General features: G+C 44.8%; 1 protein-coding gene across 1 annotated transcript in view; it reads left to right on the top strand.

Moving 5' to 3' along the window:
- The window catches only part of LOC139366766 (POU domain, class 6, transcription factor 2-like), an 83,662-nt gene that overhangs the window by 41,150 nt on the left and 21,363 nt on the right, over positions 1-21,149 (top strand). The window contains exon 4 of the mRNA XM_071104469.1: positions 845-1,182. Coding sequence (XP_070960570.1) covers positions 845-1,182 — 338 coding nt within the window. The remainder of the gene's footprint in view (positions 1-844; positions 1,183-21,149) is intronic.

Raw genomic sequence — 21,149 nt, 5'->3', positions numbered from 1 at the left:
AGAGAACTGGTAAAGGTCAGGGGGAAATTTGACGTCTTGATCAAATATTTGGTTTGCCATTAGAAATGACTTGGTTTTGTGTCACTCTCTTTATACTGCCCGCTGAGTGATTATACGGGTGAAATGCTGTATGCCTTAGGTCAAAACAGTCACTCATACAGTCACTTAGGGTTTTGTAAAAAAATATATAAAAAAATAAGAACCAATGATTCTCTGAGTCAATGGTTGAGAATTTGTGAAATGCACCACCACGCACTGTATTATATATGAAGAGCTGGATACGTAGACGTATGGCATATTCTAAGAACCTCGTGGCTGCGTCCGTGTTGATGTACACACGAATGTGTCTGTCCATCTCTGGCTGTGTGTCACTGAAACGGTGAGAGAAGTGCATCCGGTTTCATTAGCGTTTAAATCCAGAGACGAGGATAACGGTATGATTTCTTCAGACGTGCCGTTCAAGACGAATGACTCTTCTTCGGGAGATTTTCCCGCAATTAAACGCGAGATTGTGACATCCTCCGAGTGAAAATGAAGCGCTCCTCTCTAGAGACGCCAATTATATCAGTTCATGTGGATAGCTTTGTCGTCTAACTACTGAAGTCAGGTTCTTCTGGAACTCCGTGGTAGAGGTTACAATGTTACTGGACTTTGTTGTGAGACTGGACCATTTACATTGATATCCCCACACCTCGACCTATTGTCTATCTATTGTTAGGTGTGATACCCCGACTGCTGGTTTTCATGATTACACATGAATGTGTTACAAACACTTTTGAGTGAATGGTTTAAGATACAGTAGTGATGATATCAATTTGATGTTCTGCTCCTCTTCCTTCACCAGCTACCTCATCCCTGAACTCCCAGCTTCAGCACCTGCAGCAGCTTCAACAGATACAACAGCACCACCAGCAGCAACAACAGCACCATCACCAACAACAGCAACACCATCAGCAGCATCAGCACTCCCACAGCCACGTCCACAACCAGCTGTCGTCGCGGGGTCACATGACCTCGCCCAGCCTACAGCTGTCCTCCGTCTCGGTCCCCTCCCCTGGCTCCGCCTCCTCCACCACCTCCATGACCGGCTCGGGCCAACCCCCGCTGTCTCCGCCGCTCAGGCAGAACCAATCACCGGCCCGAAGCCTGCCCTCGCCCGTCACACCGCCCATGCCACTGCAGGTGAGCTCACACTACCCTGTTACTGTATGCCACTGTGTTAATCCCAAAAGGATCTTTAACTTGTGTTATCCAAGTTGCAAGAGTTGTAGTTTACATAGGCCTACTTCCTATTGCTGCTGCGTCTTTGACGCCCTCATGCAAAAACTTCAGCCAGTGGATGTGTGTTCGAATAGTCTTACTAGTGGTGGTATTGTGATGATATGGTGTTGTGGGGTGTATTGTGGAGAGACGAAGGCCAATCTTGACATAACACAATGTTGATGACTACTCATTAGACCCTGTTTGTCTAGGTACTGTTTATCAGTCTTTTTTTTATCTTAGCTGCCCTTCCCTCATCCAACCTCCTTTTTCCGTCAGTTTGTCTGTCCATCCATCTCGGCCCCCTTCTGTCCGTCTGGCTGTCAGTGTGCGACGATAATAACCTATTTTATATCCCTGTGGTTTCATTTCTGGTGGAGCTCGGCCAGGGTCGCCTCCTTCTCCCTGGCCACATTCATCAGCGTCAGGCCTTTATTGGGTTGTGGCGCTGCACCCTTCTTTATGGCCAGGATGAGTACGACCATTTGTTTCCCCCTTGCACCCCTCTCCGGCCCTGTCACGGCCCAGTGAGACTCAGCAGGAAAAACAGACCCCCGCATTTAATGGCCTCCAAAAGCTGGCTAGCTTCTGCCTGCCTCCCAGACCTAGACACCAACCATATACTATAACCACAGTCTAGCACAGTCATCGGCTGTGCATCCCAAATGGCACCCTATTCCATCCATTCCCCCCATAGGGCTCTGGTCAAAAGTATATAGGCAATAGGGTGCTATTTGGGACAAACCCACAGTACTGGTCCACTCAGACACAGCCAGCATAAGGGCCAAAGCCTTGCAGTAATAACCTTCTTTTCTGGAGTACATAAGTGTTCTGATGTGCATTACAATCAAGCAAAGCTTCCCTATGTCTTCTTTGAATATTCTTTCATTTTTGAAAATAATTTCAGGTCTAGAAAGCAGAGCTACAGAGAGCAATAAATATAATTCTCCTCTGTTTACTAGCACAATTAAGGAGCAATCATAATCTATTTGTACTATAATGAAATCCACTAGTTTCACCACCAGACCTCATCCTTACTATTAGATTAAGAAGCTGAGATCCTGATTATGATGACTGGAGATACATTTACATTTTAGTCACTTAGCAGACACTCTAATCCAGGGATAGAAACATAGAAACATAGAAACACAGACAGACAGACAGACAGACAGACAGACAGACAGACAGACAGACAGACAGATCGATAGATAGAGATAGATCTTCACCCTCCATCTTGTGTGTGTGTGTGTGTGTGTGTGTGTGTGTGTGTGTGTGTGTGTGTGTGTGTGTGTGTGTGTGTGTGTGTGTGTGTGTGTGTGTGTGTGTGTGTGTGTGTGTGTGTGTGTGTGTGTGTGTGTGTGTGTGTGTGTGTGTGTGTGTGTGCGTGCGTGCGTGCGTGCAAGGGCTGCATCCCAAATGGCTCCCTATTTACTGCACTGCTTTTTCATAAGGCTCTGGTTTTAAAGTAGGACACTATATAGGGAATAGGGTGCCATTTGAGATGCACTCTAGCAAAGATAACAGCTCTCATTTCATCTCCTTATTATTATTCACACACACATGACCACTCAGCCATTCAACCATTTGTTTTAATAACCACAGACATTAGTTTTAATAACCAGAGGGCTTGTCAGATAGACAAACATTCATTAGGAGACGATTACTCTCCTAATTGTTCACCACTGGGAGGTGAATAGAATCAACAGCTCTAGATGTCTGTGAGCTGATTCTCACTGAATAGAGTTATCAGGACCAAAATCTCAATTGACATAATACACTACATGACCAAAATATCTCATTCCAAAATCATGGGAATTAATATGGAGTTGGTCTCCCCTTCGCTGCTATAACAGCCTCCACTCTTCTGGGAGGCTTTCCCGCTAGATGTTGGAACATTGCTGAGGGGACTTGCTTCCATTCAGCTACAAAGCATTAGTGAGGTCGGGGACTGATGTTGGGCGATTAGGCCTGGCTCACAGTCGGTGTTCCAATTCATCCCAAAGATGTTCGAGGGGGTTGAGGTCAGGGCTCTTGCAGGCCAGTCAAGTTCTTCCACACCGATCTAGACAAACCATTTCTGTATGGATCTCGCTTTGTACACAGGGGCATTGTCATGCTGAAACAGGAAAGGGCCTTCTTCAAAATGTTCCCACAAAGTTGGAAGCAGAGAATCGTCTAGAATTTAACTGTATGCTGTAAGATTTCCCTTCACTGGAGCTAAGGGGCCTAGCCCAACCACGAAAAACAGCCCCAGAGCATTATTCCTCCTCCACCAAACTTTACAGTTGGCACTATGCATTCAGGCAGGTAACATTCTCCTAGCATCCACCAAACCCAAATTCGTCTCTCAGATTGTCAGATGGTGAGGTAGCCTAGTGGTTAGAGAGTTGGGCCAGTGAACAAAAAGTTAATGGATTGAAATCCCTGAGCTGACAAGGTAAAAATCTGTTGTTCTGCCTCAGAGCAAGTCAGTTAACCCAATGTTCCCCGGGTGCTGAAGATGTGGATGTTGATTAAGGAAGCACCCCGCACCTCTCTGGTTGGGTTAAATGCAGAAAACACATTTCAGTTGTACAACTGACTAGTTATCCCCCTTTCCCTGAAGTGTGCTCCAGAGTCCAATATCGGTGAGCTTTATACCACTCCAGCCGACGCTTGGCATTGCGTGTGGCTGCTCGACCATGGAAACCCATTTCATGAAGCTCCAGACGAACAGTTATTGTGCTGACGTTGCTTCCAGAGGCAGTTTGGAACTCGGTAGTGAGTGTTGCAACCGAGAACAGACGATTTTTACGCGCTTTAGCACTCCGCTGTCCCGTTCTGTGAGCTTGTGTGGCCTACCACGTCGCGGCTGAGCCATTGTTGCTCCTAGATGTTCACAATAACAGCACATACAGTTGGCCGGGGCAGCTTAGCAGGGCGGAAATGTAATGAACTTACTTATTGGAAAGGTGGAATCTTATGACGGTGCCACGCTGAAAGTCACTGAGCTCTTCAGTACAGGCCATTCTATTGCCAATGTAATATTCTATTGCCAATTGTATATGGAGATTGCATGGCTGTGTGCATGATTGTATACACCTGTCAGCAATGGGTGTGGCTGAAATAGCCGAATCCACTAATTTGAAGGGGTGTCCACATACTTTTGTATATATAGTGTATGTACAAACACTTTTCAATTCACATTAGCAACAGGAATGTCACAAGCCGAGAAAGTGTTTGTTTGGCGTTCTTGCTTCGCAGCTCAAAAGTACCGTAAATGTCACAGTAGCCACTAGCCAGGAGGCTAACTATTGCAAACTATTCCACTAGCTAGCTAGCTACTAGCTAACATTAAGCAAGCAACTCTTCATGCATACATTCATCCATGTTTCTCAAATGTCAACTTTAGGCATTAACTCCACATTTTTAAGGTTAGGCTTAAGTTTAGGCAGTAACTTCGAAGTGTTAAGGTTAGGCATTAACTCAGAATGATTAACGTAAGGGTTAAAACAAAAGTCTCAAAACAACTTTCTATTGCTGGATTCAAACATGCAATCTTTGGCACTGAACGCAGATGCTTACCCTAACCTTAAACTTAAGCCTAACCTTAAACTTACCTCTAAACTTAAACTTACCTCTAATCTTAAACTTAACCCTAACCTTAACCTTAACCCTAACCTTAAAAATGTGGAGTTAATGCCTAAACTTAAGCCTAACCTTAAAATGTGGAGTTAATGCCTAAACTTAAGCCTAACCTTAAAAAAAGGGGCAGATAATGAAAGCTCTTACATTACTCAATTATTGATTACATTTCTCTAAAACAGGCTACATGTGCACCACCAAGTCAGAACAGTAGGCTAAATTATGAGGGGGAAAGGGACCAAATTATTAGGGTGAGGCACATGGGCTACTAACAACTTACTACACAACATACACTTAGTATTACTTTCTTAGCTACAGTATACTGTACATATCTCCCTGGCATATTACATAATTTATGCAGCAGCATACAAGAGTTTTGTTGTGCTCACTTGAACAGGAAAGTGGCGAGGCGGTGCTTCTTATGAGCAAATTTTGTCATCTAACTTTGTCATCAAAGTCTGCCATTCTCTGGATTTATGGTGCTTTCATGACAACTGGGAACTCGGAAAGAAACAAGGTTGAATCATGACGTCAGTGATCTTCAGGTCGGAGCTCTAGAAAGAGGCCAGAGATCCCGACTTGGAATTCCCAGTTGGATGACCGTTCAAAATGTGTTTTCCCAGTCGGAGCTCGTTTTTTTTTCTCTCAGAATTCCCTGTTTTTTTTAACCTACTGAAGTCTGAGAATTCCCAGTTCAGAGTTTCCAGTTGTTTTGAACGCGGCAGAAGTCATGCAGGATTGACAACATGGCCAATGTATTCAGACTTTTCTGGCGTATGGTGTTGCATATGAATGTTTATCCTTTTAAGCTTGGAAAAGAGACTCTTAAACCCTGACTTGGACCACACACCCACTCCACTGAATAGCAGGCTAGTGATTGCTTTGCAACGCTTGCAGTTGGCCACTGATTCTTTCCAAACTCATTCTTGAATTTGAGATTTCCAACTTGTTGTGTAATGTTTATGTCCAATGGCCTATGAGCACCGATGTGTTTTATCTATAATTTATCTTCATATGACAAGGATTGGAAAGGATTTGCCAGTAGATTGTTGACTTGATTCATGATGATGACTGCTTGCCTAGCTTGTTGGGTAAGATTTTGAAAGTATAATGTTGACATGATCAGTCCAATCAAAGCTAATGGAGATGTTTCGTGATTTGACGTCATTTTATCTGTAATGACCAATGACCCTGAGCCTGCTTGGATGGGCACTTCTAACGTAAATCAATGGCAGCACCCAAGGGGCCTGATTTTTCGAGCTCTCCCTGTAGATTTTGCGGTGACGTGGTGTCCCCATAAGTGACAGAACCCTGAGCCAATCACGGCGCAACCAGAGAACATTACCAACCCCTATGCTCCGTATTTTCCCATTGGCTGCCCCACCACCAGAGAAAGCACTGAGCTAGGCTGAAACACCTGCATTTTGGAGCTGCCTTACTGAAGAAAGCAAAAAAGAGCCCATGTTTGTATGCGGCTTTATTAACTACGTTTTTACATTGTTTTCAAACTGATATGTGACACGTATTAATGCCAAAATGACATCCAAATCAGGCAACAACACCACAAAAATATATACAATATATACAGATAATTTCGCAAGTTTACTCTCTCGAGAATCAATACCTCTCGAGAACCTCTCGAAAAGAACCCTTTGCTATCGCCACTGTGAAAACGGCCTTTGTATGGCGAGGGCAGCACAAATATCCACTGGCTTACCAATATCCACATTACAGTGGATGAAGAAAAACAAAACGGTTGCGTTGAGACAATGCTCCCTTGTTTTTGTTTCAGTAGAGCAGCCTAGCAGCCCTAAGGTTATTGGTGGACTCTCCACAGTTTAACGCGAGTTACACTCTAACCACTCCTCAGTGTGTCTCCACCACAGAAGCCTCCACTATGCTGCTACCTCTCCCACCCCTCTCCAGCATGCTGAGTTCCAGGAAGTCACAGGCAATGGCCTCAGCCTCCCTCCACAGTGATGACAAATAGACAGGGAGGGAGATTATGAAATTTGCTTAAGTGTGTTAATAGGCTGATTGCTGCAGCCCGGGCTGAATTTGCTGGAAGTTGATTGATTAGAGGCGTAGGTTTTCTCCACGCCCAGCAGAGCTCAGGGATTTGACGGGTTGCGCGGCGCTCGCCAAGTCTGTTACAGCGGAATTGATCTTAATTAGATCTGAAAGACCTGCCACAGCAGAATAGTCACAGCGATTAAAATGAAAAACAGGAGAAATTACTGATCAAATTAATCATAATGTCGGGCTACAGCTGTAGGTCTGGTGTAATTTGCCAGTCCACTGAGTTACATCGGCCCCGGCAGGGAGAGGCAGAAGAGGGAGAGAGAGGCTGCTACATACTGATCCGGCGGCAGCGGGAGGCTTAGGCCAGCCCATCAACTCTCTCTTATTCAATTCGCTGAGCCCGGGTCCTCGTGACCCCTGTGTGCCATCCACTGGAGCTAGCACACACACACACACATGTATACACACAGATGTTGTTTGCATGTACACACACACACACACACACACACACACACACAGACATACACAGGTTTGCACGCGCATACCTGCGCATACTGTACACGGGCATGCACACAAACACACTCATCAAATCGAGTTTCATTCATCGCCTGCTTCGTAAACAACAGGTGTGGACTCATAGTGAAATGCTTAGTTACGGGACCTTCCCAACAATGCAGAGAGAAAGAAAATAGAGAAATAATAGAAAAGTAAAACACGTAATAACAAAGGTAATAATAGATACACATTGAATAATGATAACTTGTCTATGTACAAGGGGTACCAGTACATAGATGTGCAGGGTCACGAAGTACATACATGCATTCTTCCACATGTTATCATTCTCTTCCATTCTTGTTTTATTTGTTTCTTTTTCTGAGTTCTCATTTGTCCTTCCTCCCCGTTCCTGCTTTTCAATAGAAACAAGAATATCTCTTTGCACAAACTGTCTGGTTGGTTAGCTCCAATGCGCAGTCTGCCTGAACATTATCTGCTGTTTCTTGTTGAGCAACAACTTCCAGAGGCTCATGTACAGTATCTTGTATTTTCCAGCCTAACACTATCTTTTGTCTTGGTCTGGGCTGTCCTGTCACACACTATGTGTTTGTGTGTTCACTAATAGCCCTTGACCTTGGCGCAGTGTCTAGCGGTGTCTAGCTCTGTGGTTTCAGGGCTTACAGTATGTCCTGTCTCTATCCTCCATCCTCTATCCCTTCGTCAGCTTCCTGCCGTGTGTCTGGCCTCCCCCCTGCAGTCCTCTGCTTTCCTCTCCTCCGTCCCTGTCAGAGCTCCACACTGGGCCTGTCCACTCTTCTCTTTCCCGCCATCCCACAAACTCACTGGGGTAATTACACCCCAGAGCCCTGCTCTCTCCCTACCTCCCTCTTGTCCCAGCTCTCCACAATTTACCATCAAAATCTCTTTCTCTCTCTCTCTCTTCCTCAGTGGACCCCGACATCACAGGGCCGCGGGGCCTGAGACCCACAAGTGCTGCAATTACCTGAGCCCTCTCTCTCCATATCCTTTTCTCGCTCCTTCTTCCTTCTCCCCTCTTCTCTCCCCTCCGCTCCTGACTCCCCGTCAGCAGTCCCTGGCAATCAGGCTTCATTAGAGCCCTATCGTAAAAACCCATCGTCACCAAGGTCAGCACCTGCCAACCACAACAGGCTTTCAGGGGCCTGGCTGTCTGCACTCCCTCCCTCCCTCCCTCCCTCCCTCCCTCCCTCCCTCCCTCCCTCCCTCCCTCCCTCCCCTCAGTCGGTCTCCAGCCCATCTCAACTGCTTTTGTCTCCAGCTGAGGCTCCTTCAAACACCCGTGTCACTGTCTTCCGCTGCAGCGCACTTTTTCCTTTGTCAACCGCTGTTAGAATCAGAATCCTCCAATCTGCCCCTTTCCTCTCTTTCTGGTGTTATTCCCATTATATTAACATGTGTATTAAAGGGCTCTTCCACGTCGATTCATTGATTTTCCAGATCAGGTACGCGCCTGCAGCCCCTGATAATTCCACCGTGTATTATATCTAAATTAAAATGACATGCCCCTAGCATGCTTAAATGTACCCGTGATTTCCATTTTCCGGACTGACTTAAGTCTATGAAATTGTCCATTTGCGTCTCAGAAATCTCATGAGAAAATCGAATATTCTGTAGTGAACAAAAATACAGTGTTAGAAGTCATAGGCTTAATACACACACCACTGTCATATGGTCATATCGCAATTAACTACTAATGAATTAAATACGGCAGAATTGATATCAAATTTCATAAAGCACCACATCAGATGAATTTGTTGTTTACAAATATTACTACTTTTTATAAACTTGTGTGTAATTGTGCTGCTGGGTTCTGTCGAATGAAGAAGGCTCATGTGTAGTGCCGTCACTGCCGTCTAGTGCTAGAAGTAGGGCCCTGTGAGTAGTCGGGATCCTTTAGCTGCTCAGGTTGGGAGGGGGTGGAGAGAGGTAGTCTCATTAATGCACAGGGGATCCGGCTCTTAAGAAGGCAGAAAATTGCCTTACGTAACGACCTGCGCACCACCACCACAATTTAGAAATACAAATGTGCACTGTTGACTGAAGCAGAAAATAAGACTGTTGCCCATCAACAGACAGCGCCACATTTTCCATATGAATAATTATACTGCATAAGGGGAGCCAGATGAGGGAAACAGCCTGGCCATGACAGCACTGCTACTTTTATTTACTTCAAATGAGAGGGATTAGGGCCAAGAAAATATTCAGACTCAGGTCAAAGACATTTGGGATAAGTCCCAAAAATAAGCATATTCATGTTTACTATATTTTCTAAAAAACAATTATACTTGGAATCAGGAGAGAACAAGCAGGAAATTCGGAATCCTCCAACCAGGATTTATGGAAAACCTGTGAATTTATTTTAAGTTCCCGGAATTTTGCAATTACTGCCATTCTTGAATTAGGGATGTACCAAGCAGGCAGTGGTGTAAAATAATGAAGTAGTTATTTTGGGGTATCTGTACTGTAGTTTACTATTCATATTTTTGACAACTTTTACTTTTACATTCCTAAAGAAAAGAATGCACTTTTGACCTCATACATTTTCCCTGGCACCCAAAAGTACTTGTTACATTTTGAATGCTTAGCAGGACAGGAACATGGTCACATTCGCACACATAAAGAAAACATCCATGGTCATCCCTACTGACCCTGATCTGGCCGAGTCACTAAACATACTCTATATATACAAAAGTATGTGGAAACCCTTTCAAAGGAGGGAATTCTGCATTACACAGTTGAAGTCGAAAGTTTACATACACCTTTGCCAAATACATTTAAATTCAGTTTTTCACAATTCCTGACATTTAAGTAAGTAAAAATTCCCTGTCTTAGGTGAAATGTCAGAATAATAGTAGAGAGAATTATTTATTTCAGCTTTTATTTATTTCATTACACTCCCAGTGGGTCATAAGTTTACATACACTCAATTAGTATTTGGTAGCATTGCCTTTAAATTGTTTAACTTGGGTCAAACGTTTTGGGGAGCCTTCCACAAGCTTCCCACAATAAGTTGGGGGAATTCTGGCCCATTCCTCCTGACAGAGCTGGTGTAACTGAGTCAGGTTCTTGGGCTCCTTGCTCGTACACGCTTTTTCAGTTCTGCCCACACATTTTCTATAGGATTGAGGTCAGGGCTTTGTGATGACCACCCCAATACCTTGACTTTGTTGTCCTTAAGCCATTTTGCCCAAACTTTGGAAGTATGCTTGGTGTCATTGTCCATTTGGTACATCCATTTGCGACCAAGCTTTAACTTCCTGACTGATGTCTTGAGATGTTGCATCAATATATCCACATAATTTTCTCTCCTCATGATCACATCTATTTTGTGAAGTGCACCAGTCCCTCCTGTAGCAAAGCACCCCCACAACATGATGCTGACACTCCTGTGCTTCACGGTTGGGATGGTGTTCTTCGGCTTGCAAGCCTCCCCCTTTATCCTCCAAACATAACGATGGTCATTATGGCCAAACAGTTCTATTTTTGTTTCATCAGACCAGAGGACATTTCTCCAAAAAGTACGATCTTTGTCCCCATGTGCAGTTGCAAACCGTAGTCTGGCTTTTGGAGCAGTGGCTTCTTCCTTGCTGAGCGGCCTTTCAGGTTATGTCGATATGGGACTTGTTTTACTGTGGATATAGATACTTTTGCACCTGTTTCCTCCAGCATCTTCACAAGGTCCATTGCCGTTGTTCTGGGATTGATTGGGACTTTTCGCACCAAAATACGTTCATCTCTAGGAGACAGAAGGCGTCTCCATCCGGAGCAGTATAACAGCTGTGTGGTCCCATGGTGTTTATACTTGCGTACTATTGTTTGTATAGATGAACGTGGTACCTTCAGGCGTTTGGAAATTGCTCCCAATGATGAACCAGACTTGTGGAGGTCTACAATTATTTTCTGAAGTCTTGGCTGATTTCTTTTGATTGTCCCATGATGTCAAACAAAGAGGCACAGTGTTTGAAGGTAGGCCTTGAAATACATCCACAGGTACACCTCCAATTGACTCAAATTATATATATATATATATATACTAACTACATGTATGGGGACATGTGTATAAAATCGAGCACACCGACATGCAATCTCCATAGACAAACATTGGCAGTAGAGTGGCCTGTACTGAAGAGCTCAGTGACTTTCAACGTGGCACTATCATAAGATGCCACCTTCCCAACAAGTCAGTTTCTGCCCTGCTAGAGCTGCCCCGGTCAACTGTAATGCTGTTATTTGTTAAGTGGAAAAGTCTAGGAGCAACAACAGCTCAGCCGTGAAGTGGTAGGCCACACAAGCTCACAGAATGGGACTGCGGAGTGCTGAAGCACGTAGCGAGTAGAAATTGTCTGTCCTCGGTTGCAAAACTCACTACTGAGTTCCAAACTCCCTGTGGAAGCACGTCAGCACAGTAACTGTTCGTCGGGAGCTCCATGAAATTGGTTTCCATGGCAGAGCAGCCGCACACAAGCCTAAGATCACCATGCGCAATGCCAAGAGTCAGCTGGAGTTGTGTAAAGTTTGCCTCCATTGGACTCTGGAGCAGTGTTCTCTGGAGTGATGAATCACGCTTCACCATCTGGCAGTCCGACCAACTAATCTGGGTTTGACAGATGTCAGGAGAACGCTACCTGCTCGAATGCATAGTGCCAACTGTAATGTTTGGTGGAGGAGAAATAGTGGTCTGGGGCTGTTTTTCATGGTTCGGGCTAGGCCTCTTAATTCCATCGAAGGGAAATCTTAACTCTACAGCATACAATGACATTCTAGACAATCCTGTGCTTCCAACTTTGTAGCAACAGTTTGGGGAAGGCCCTTTCCTCTTTCAGTATGACAATGCCCCCATGCACAAAGCGAGGTCCATACAGAAGTGGTTTGTCAAAAGATCGATGTGGAAGAACTTGACTGGCCTGCACAGAGCCCTGACCTCAACTCGATTGAAGACCTTTGGGATGAATTGGAACATCGATTGCAAGCCAGGCCTTATCGCCCAACATCAGTGCCCAACCTCACTAATGCTCTTGTTGCTGAATGGAAGCAAGTCCCGCAGCAATGTTCCAACATCTAGTGGAAAGCCTTCCCAGAAGAGTGGAGGCTGTTATAGCAGCAAAAGGGGGACATATTCCATATTAATGTCCATGATTTTGGAATGAGATGTTCAACGAACAGGTGTCCACATACGTTTGGTCATGTAGTGTACATGCTTTGCCCCTGGCGATTAAAAAAACAATAAAATATTGCTGTCTGGTTCAAAATTAGGAATTTGAAGTGATTTATACTTTTACTTTTGATACTTAAGTATATTTGAGCATTTATATTTACTTTTAGACTTTTACTCAAGTGGTATTTTACTGGGTGACTTCCACTTTTACTTTTACTCAAATATGACAATTAGGGACTTTTCCCACCACTGCGAGCAGATTTTTTTTACACAGCACTCTGTTACTATGTACAGCGACATGCTCACCTATTTGCTGCTTCCCATCTGTGTTTTGGTGCTTGTTCCTTTTCGCCAGCCAGCCTTCCTCTCCCACTGAGTAGAGAGTAGAGGAGTAGAGTAGAGGAGGCTGAAGAGAGGAGGCTGAAGAGAGGAGGCTACCAGCCCAGAGCAGACGGCCAGTAGACAGACTTGGTGCCCAGATCAGCCCACGCTCACATTGGGTGCAACACACAGTTGAGCCTTGGAGATGGGGAGCTGAGCCAAGGCTCACTTAACAGTGGATACAGAATAGGGTTTCTTTAATTATGAGGGTAAGCCGTGACATTGAGTCGTCGTCCCCCCCCCCTCCAGACACAGGCTACGTTCTAAGTGCTCTGCTCCACTGAGGAGGCCAATCCTCCCGCAGGGCGCGATTCTGCCGCCTGTAATTTCTGATGCCCATTAGTGACCGCAAACAGAGCATCGGGCTCACACAAGGAAAACAGCCGCATCGCACAGCAGCAGCAGCGCAAAGAGCCTCCTATTTTAATTGAATGTTATTACATTATGGCATCATACTAAGACCAAGTCAAAAGTCAGAGCTAAATAAATATGACCAGAAAATGTTTTATTTGCATGTTATGTTGGAATTAGATGATCTAATTCAGGCTTAATGGGGGCACTCAATAGCTGTACTCTAAACTGCTGATACACCATTGGAATACAGGAAAGGGAAGCTCCATCATGTATTTGTCCAGGTGGGTGATCTTCTGCCCCATTTCATTAGCAGAGTGAAACTGATATGGACGATTCTGTGAATGAACCAGAATTCAAAGTCAATAATTTTACTTAGTTTTTCCTCAAGCAATTTTTGAGATCTGTGTTGAAACGATCTCATGGCCGAACAGCAATGCTCAAATGCTCAAATCCGTTTACGGAACATCTGATCGTTTTCTTGCCTTGGTACCTGACTTGCATATCTGTGACCACCTTTTGCGAAACTTTCAATCCAAATGTCATCGGTGAATTCAAAATTCACCGTTAAGGGTTCTGTTCACAGAATACAACGCATTGTTTTCGTCAGAAGAGAAATGTGTGCAATTCTGTTCACTGTTTCCAGCCATCAGTAAATACTAGTGCACAACATTATAAATCACCCCATCAGTGTCACACCATGCAAATGCAATATATGGAAGGATCTAGGCCATGGAGACCGTCTAATTGTTAGGATTTTTTTACAATATTGCAGACAAGCAGAGAAGGAAGTTGGGTGGGTTCGTTTTTCTTCGACATTGTGGCCTTCCATTATATAGCGTTGCATTGGAGTGGATTTAGGCCTATACATTCATATCAGTTGTGTTCCTCCATTGTATTCACCTTTCCGTCTTTCTATTGTGGATAGTGTGACAGAATACAGGGAATTGGATTGTGATGATACTGATGAATGAATCCTGCACACAATGTACTTGTGTTTTGCAAAAAAAATGCAATCAGGCATAATATTTGATTTGATGTGTATGAAATTGTTTGGTGAAATATTCATAAAAGGAGATGAATTGCCCATAATTCTGCAACCTTTGGATAGTTGTACTTTACTAACAGCAAAGAAAATGTATTCATCTACTGGGATTTTTAAATACTAACTTTCTGTTTTGTCTGCTTGGACTCAGTAAATGTGGCTGTGTTCATCTTTTTGCAGGCAGTCGTGTTCATTTGATGAATCTATTTTCAATTTTGACAGTGTAATATGGTCTGGATGAATGTATTAATGTTTTGAGAAGGCAACTTACTGTTTTGCAAAAGGCCACAGAGTTCTGTGTCTTGCCGACTCTGTTTTGAAAATCAACAACATTGTTCCAAAAAAATGCTTGTACGCGCTTGAGAAAAACTGAAACGTGTATGTGTGAGAGTGTGCGTGTGTCTGTCTGTGTGTGTGTGTGTGTGTGTGTGTGTGTGTGTGTGTGTGTGTGTGTGTGTGTGTGTGTGTGTGTGTGTGTGTGTGTGTGTGTGTGTGTGTGTGTGTGTGTGTGTGTGTGTGTGTGTGTGTGTGTGAGCGGTGGGGTTTATTGATCTGGGGTGACCACGTCTCGGCCATGGAGCGCCTCTCTTGTGATTAATCTCTGGACTCAAGAGTCGACCAATGACACGTGACAGGCCTCCCCCTCAATCTCCCTCATTTCTCTTCATTAAAGGCTGTGTTGTTGGACACCACAGAGGAGAGTAATCATTTACCTTTATTGTGTTTATAAAGCTGGATCATGGATGACCCTTCCTATATTGAATTGAGGACATGGAAAGATCACCGGTCATTGATTAGGAGGATATTAAAGTCATTCAAATGCTATATTTATATGTCAAACAACAGCAACGTGAAAAGAGATGGCATTTCTACGCCAAATGAAAAATAATGGAGGTTATCGTGATCATGTCATAAAAAATTGCCAAAGTTAAGCAATACATTTTGTTTAATCTTGTTAAGTGATTGCTGTTCCTTAACTTTTTGGACAGAAATGGTTGAATGCACGCCCAACATAATTTCATTCCTCTCCAGGGGTTGTTTTCCAGACAGTAAAGCCTGGTTGCAGACTAAAAAGCACTTCCTAATATGAAGAGTCTCCATTGAGAATGCTTTTAAGTCAAGGACTGTTTAGTCTGTGTCCGAGGAACCAGCCCCTGGTGATTTACCATGTGAATATCTGGTTTTGTTATTCAGTGCATTTTTGACCGGATGTTTCATTTTTCACTTAGTTTTGTGGTAAACTGAGAAGTATACGCACAGACCAGGAACGCAATGCCTCCACTTCACACTCTCAGCCAGAGTAATACTCTCTCTGCCGTTTCACATCTGCAGCAGGAGAGGCAAGGTGGCTTTAAACAACAACAAAAAAAAACTCATGTTTCTCAACTTTACAACCATACGGAAATAACTGCACCAAATGTCACTTCGTGAAACCGGAATGGTCAGCGAATTTCCACGAATAGTACTTCATCACATAGCCAGTGGCCGTAAATGTAACACACCTGGAAAAAAAGACTAATATTATGGACCATTCCTCAAACGGTGGGAGGAATTAGAATGAAAGGGATATTACATGGTATATGTTGTAGCCACACAGTCTGTGGCCCCTCTGAACAGAGGAAATTGAACATTATAGTCCCCGTTGTGAACTCTCAAGCCCCACAATTATCAACGCGTGGGCGAGAACAGGTTTTACTTAATGATTCAAGCCGTTGCTCATTTCACACGAGGCTAGCGTGTGGAGATTGGCGGCTACTCTCCTGCACTCAATCATCCCTTTATAGTTAGCCCCAACCTTTCCACAACTCTGCTCTTCCTTCATTTGCATTCTGCCTCACTCAGTTCATTAAATATGGCCATTCTCCCCGACAACTAAGGATGTCTATTACCTGGAGTTAATACATCTTATTTGATCAGCCCAACCACCCTCTGTTAACTAGTTGTCGGACTGCTGGGATAGGATGACATCACTCCGTTAGCAAGCACCACTCCCCACTCCCAGCCGTCTCTGGTCCACTGCCAGTAGAATGGTCCGTATGGCTACTGTTGTCTTGTGGTGTTGTATTGTCACGGCGTTTACTGTCCCTGGCGTTCTGTACGCCTTTCTAGCTTTCTCTTCCCTCATCGGCAATGTTCAATGTCCTTTCCAATGTTGATTTGTGACAATGGCCCATAAGTAGAGTGGTAACAGAGGCCCATCGGTGGCCCAGAAGGAGCTCTGAGGACCTAGAGTGAAGGCGCAGTGTGTGAGCCTCAGTCACCCCAGCCAACCCAGGGACTAGAGGTGTTTGGGAGGGCCTAATGGCATTTCGATGTACATGAGCCTGGTGGCGGATGCGAGGGGAAGGAGGTTGGGGCAAGGAGGGGAGCTGTTTGGGGAAGATAGGCCCAGCAGAGGACTGGCAGACAGAGAGCGTGCTTTCTCATGTCACAGCTGATTACATTCACTCAGGAGTGGGGAAAGAAGAGAGGGATGGAGGGATGTGCGAGGTGGGGCTGGGAAAAATGGAGCGAGGGATGGGGAACTTCTTTGTTTTTCCTCCTGAGATAGACGCCCGTTCCTCTCATCCAGAAGCGATAACGCTATTGATTGTTCATTTTCCCTGTTTGGTTCACTTTGCCATACTTTTGGCTGAGTGATGCCGAGTATGACAGAAGGACTTAAGATGGATGTGCTACTTTGACAGATGGGCTATGTGTATCTGGCTGCATTCAATAGCATTACTTTGCCAGGCTTCCTTCTAGTGCTATCAACCCCATTACTACATGAGGACCCTCTCAGACAAGCTGAAGTACATTATTTTCAATACTGGTCAGATATACTGTGCTCTCATGTACAGGTTTGCTTGTCCATTACACATGCTGAGTATGCAATTCCACTATTTTCATCCTACCGTAATTGTCCACTCTTAGGTGGTTTGGTCCAGTTTTGTCCAGCTAAATACTCTCTGATAATGACCATATAAGGAGCTGGGAGAACTGAGGTCTATAATGGATGTTGTTCCAGGCTCGTTGGTAATGCTAGAACACTCTGTTTTCCTTTTCCAATACATATCGCTGCAAAACAAACAGATAATTATGTTTTGCTAAATTATTGTGGGTTTTTCGGGGAGCTAAACGTCAAAAAGTTTGCGCGGCGCATGCATCAAGCCTATCAAAACTAAAGTCCCATGAGATGCTTCCTTTTTGTTGTCTGGCCCCGGTTGATACCCATTACCTCTGCTGCGTTCTGTCCCGTTGTGTCCCCCCGGGGGGAAAAAAGTTATTAACTTAAAAACAGGCACATAAGAAGAGCCAGCCCAGAATAAACTCCAGTTAGTTTGTGTCAGACACTTTAGTTTCCAAAGGGGGTTTCTCCACGCTCACAGAGTGCCTATTTTCTCTCCTATTCCAGAGATTACACGGGTTACTGCCCCCGGGTGACCCTCATGGTCAAATGGCAACAGCACAGGCAACAACAGTGAGCATAATAGAGCATAATAGTAATAGTCCTCAACTTTTGCCCATGGCGAAAAACATGTTTTTTTAACAACGTGACTGTTTTATCAAAGAATGACCTACCTTGAATCGAGGACCTTGTGACTCCCTGGTGACTCCAGAATATGTATTTATGCAATTATTTAATGTAATTATCAGGCTTCTGGGGCTCCTGTTTGTGTGTTATTGGCCCGATTCAGCCACGGTGAGCGACTAGTGAGATCCATAACACTCCATAACCACACGATTCACCAACCTATTGACGGGAGAATGAAAAGTCTGGAACACAATGGTTTACATGGCGGCCCTGCAAACGGGAAGATCACTATTTATCTCCTGCAACACACGCAATCAACACAAATGCTGGGCCAGGTCTGTCATTTTCTGCCTCCTGTTGCGCTGTTGAGAGGAAGCACTGTGGCGGAAAATCACCTGTTTAGGTGTCAAACACCGCTATCCCCCCTCCTTATGCCTGGCTCTCCCTCAAACTGCTAGCCATATTACCCCATACAAGATCCTAGGCTACAGCCCAGTTGGCGCTCTCGTTTTACCTGGATTTACTAGAATAACAGCCTCTGAATAGCAGAGGGATATCAAACACAATAATACTACCACAAACAGTTGTTCAGCTGCCCACTTATACACTGTAGCTACACAGGACATAGCACCATAGTTTCAAAGCACAAGAGTATCACACACACACACACACACACACACACACACACACACACAAACACACACCGGGTGGGAAATTTACTCACACACACAAACACACACCGGGTGGGAAATTTACTCACACACACACAACACACACTGACAACGACACGGCTCGGGGCCCTGGGTCTAAACCTCAGCCTGTGCAACTGGGTTCTGGACTTCCTGACAGGCTGACCCCAGGTGGTGAAGGTAGGAAACAACACTGATCCTCAACTCTGGGGCCCCACAAGGGTGCGTGCTCAGCCCCCTCCTGTACTCCCTGTTCATCCATGACTGCATGGCCACGCACATCTCCAACTTAATGATCAAGTTTGCAGACGAATACAGCAGTGGTAGGACTGGTTACCAAAAACAACGAGACAGCATACAGGGAGGGCCCTGACAGAGTGGTGCCAGGAAAATAATCTCTCCCTCAACATCAGCAAAATGAAGGAGCTGATCGTGGATTACAGGAGACAGCACAGGGAGCACGCCACCATCCACATCGACGAGGCTGCAGTGGAGAGGGTGAAAAGCTTCAAGTTCCTCAGCGTGCACATCACTGATTATCTGAAATGGTACATCCACGCAGACAGTGTGTTAAAAAAAGCCAAATAGTGCCTCTTCAACCTCAGGAGGCTGAAGTAATTTTGCTTGGCCCCTAAGACCGTCACGAACTTCTACAAATGCAACATTGAGAGCATCCTGTCGGGATGTATCACCACCTGGTACGGCACACTGCCTGCCCTCCATGACATCTACAGCACCCAGTATCACAGGAAGGCCAAGAAATTCCTCAAGAACCTCAGCCACCCGAGCCAAGGCCAGTTCACCCGCTACCATGTAGGCGGAGACAGTACAGGTGCATCCAAGCTGGGACCGAGAGACTGAAAAACAGCTTCCATCACCTACAATCAGTACCCTGCCCTGAACCTTAGTTACTGTTCTAGCCGGCTACCACCTGGTACTCTACCTTGCACCTCAGAGACTGCTGCCATGCCCACATAGTCATTGAACACTGGTCACTTTAATAATGTTTACATACTCTTTTACACACTTCATATGTATACACTGTCTTCAAGTCATGGCTCATCCTATATAACTACTTCTGTACACACTTTTTCTATTTGTATACTGTCCATACTGTCTGTACACACCATCATATTATATTGTGGATTCTGACATTGCTGGTTCTAATATTTCTATATTTGTTCATTCCTTTCTTATTATTTTTTGGGGGGGATTTGCGTGTATTGTTTTGTATTGTTCAGTTTTACTGCACTGCTGGAGCTAGGAGCATAAGCATTTCGCTGCACCCACGACAACATCTGCAAAATATGTGTACGTGACCAATACATTATTGATTTCATTTGATTTTGATTGGACGCCAACTACATCAGGAAGTCAAGTGACTCTGTCAGAGCTGATACCGTTGTCTGTTTACTGATCTAGACCTCTCCGCCTCCACATGAAGCCTGGCTCTGCTCTGCTCTGCTGTTGTGTAGACACCCCTCTCTACATCCTCCTCCTCTCCACTGTGCCTCTATCAGGCTAGCACATCACCCCATGGGATTACCAAATACACATCATCAAGCCAGTTATATGAGGACATCCTCTTTATCAGACCAGCATAACCAAAACGCCTAAGGGCCTGATATTTAAACGATAACATAACCAAATCCTCTCTGTCTCACCTGGGCTTGGCCATTGTATCACCTCTCACCCCCCCCCCCCCCCCCCCCCCCCCCCCTCCCCCCCCCCCCCCCCTCCCCCCCCCCCTCCTCAGCAGAGGAGAGAGAGCGTCTCCACTCAGAAATGAAGGGAGGATTACCTCTTAATGCAATCCCTGGCTGACTAACTGATATCACCAGGCGACTCTTTCCCACCACTTTCTCACCTATACATGTAGTCATTTGAAGATTTGGCCCAGATAAGCCCCTCCCTCAAATCCAGCTCTGCTCCTCCAGCAGGAAGCAGGATATAGGGTTCTGGCTGACTCTCTCCATTCCCCCACTACATATATGGATTTCAGCCATGGGATTCCCTATGGGCCCTGGTCAAAAGAAGTGCACTAGGGAATAGGGTGCCACTTGGGACGCAGAATTGGGGGGGAGGGGGGCGGGGGTCTGGTCACACTCTCCTAGAGCTGTTTTAGTTTGTCTTATATTATGAAAATATTACAAAAATACAGGTCATTGTGTGAACTTGCATGTGAATTGCGAGGAAGACAACCCTTATATCTACTGTATATCTCACTCTCACTATTACTATTCACCTAATACCTTTTTTTGCACTATTGGTTAGAGCCTGTAAGTAAGCATTTCACTGTAAAACCTGTTGTATTCGGCGCACGTGACAAATCAACTTTGATTTGATTCGATTTGACAATGTCATGCTAAAAAGGCTAAGTGACACTGCATACTTTATCATAAAAAAAAAGGAGTCTAGACACACTATCAGTTTGTCTAGGTACCAATCTCACTCCAAAGACGTTTTGGCATGAAGGCATCTTGCCACTCCATGGGGTAGCCAGGTTATTTTGATCCTGTTTATCTTGAACTCCCGCTGATTCCATGAGATGTAAAAATCAACAAACTATTGCTA

This window comes from Oncorhynchus clarkii, chromosome 15, assembly GCF_045791955.1.
Source record: "Oncorhynchus clarkii lewisi isolate Uvic-CL-2024 chromosome 15, UVic_Ocla_1.0, whole genome shotgun sequence".
Classification (NCBI taxonomy): Eukaryota; Metazoa; Chordata; class Actinopteri; order Salmoniformes; family Salmonidae; genus Oncorhynchus; species Oncorhynchus clarkii.
Note: the sequence above shows the minus strand (reverse complement) of the source record. Positions and strands in the feature narration are given on the sequence as shown.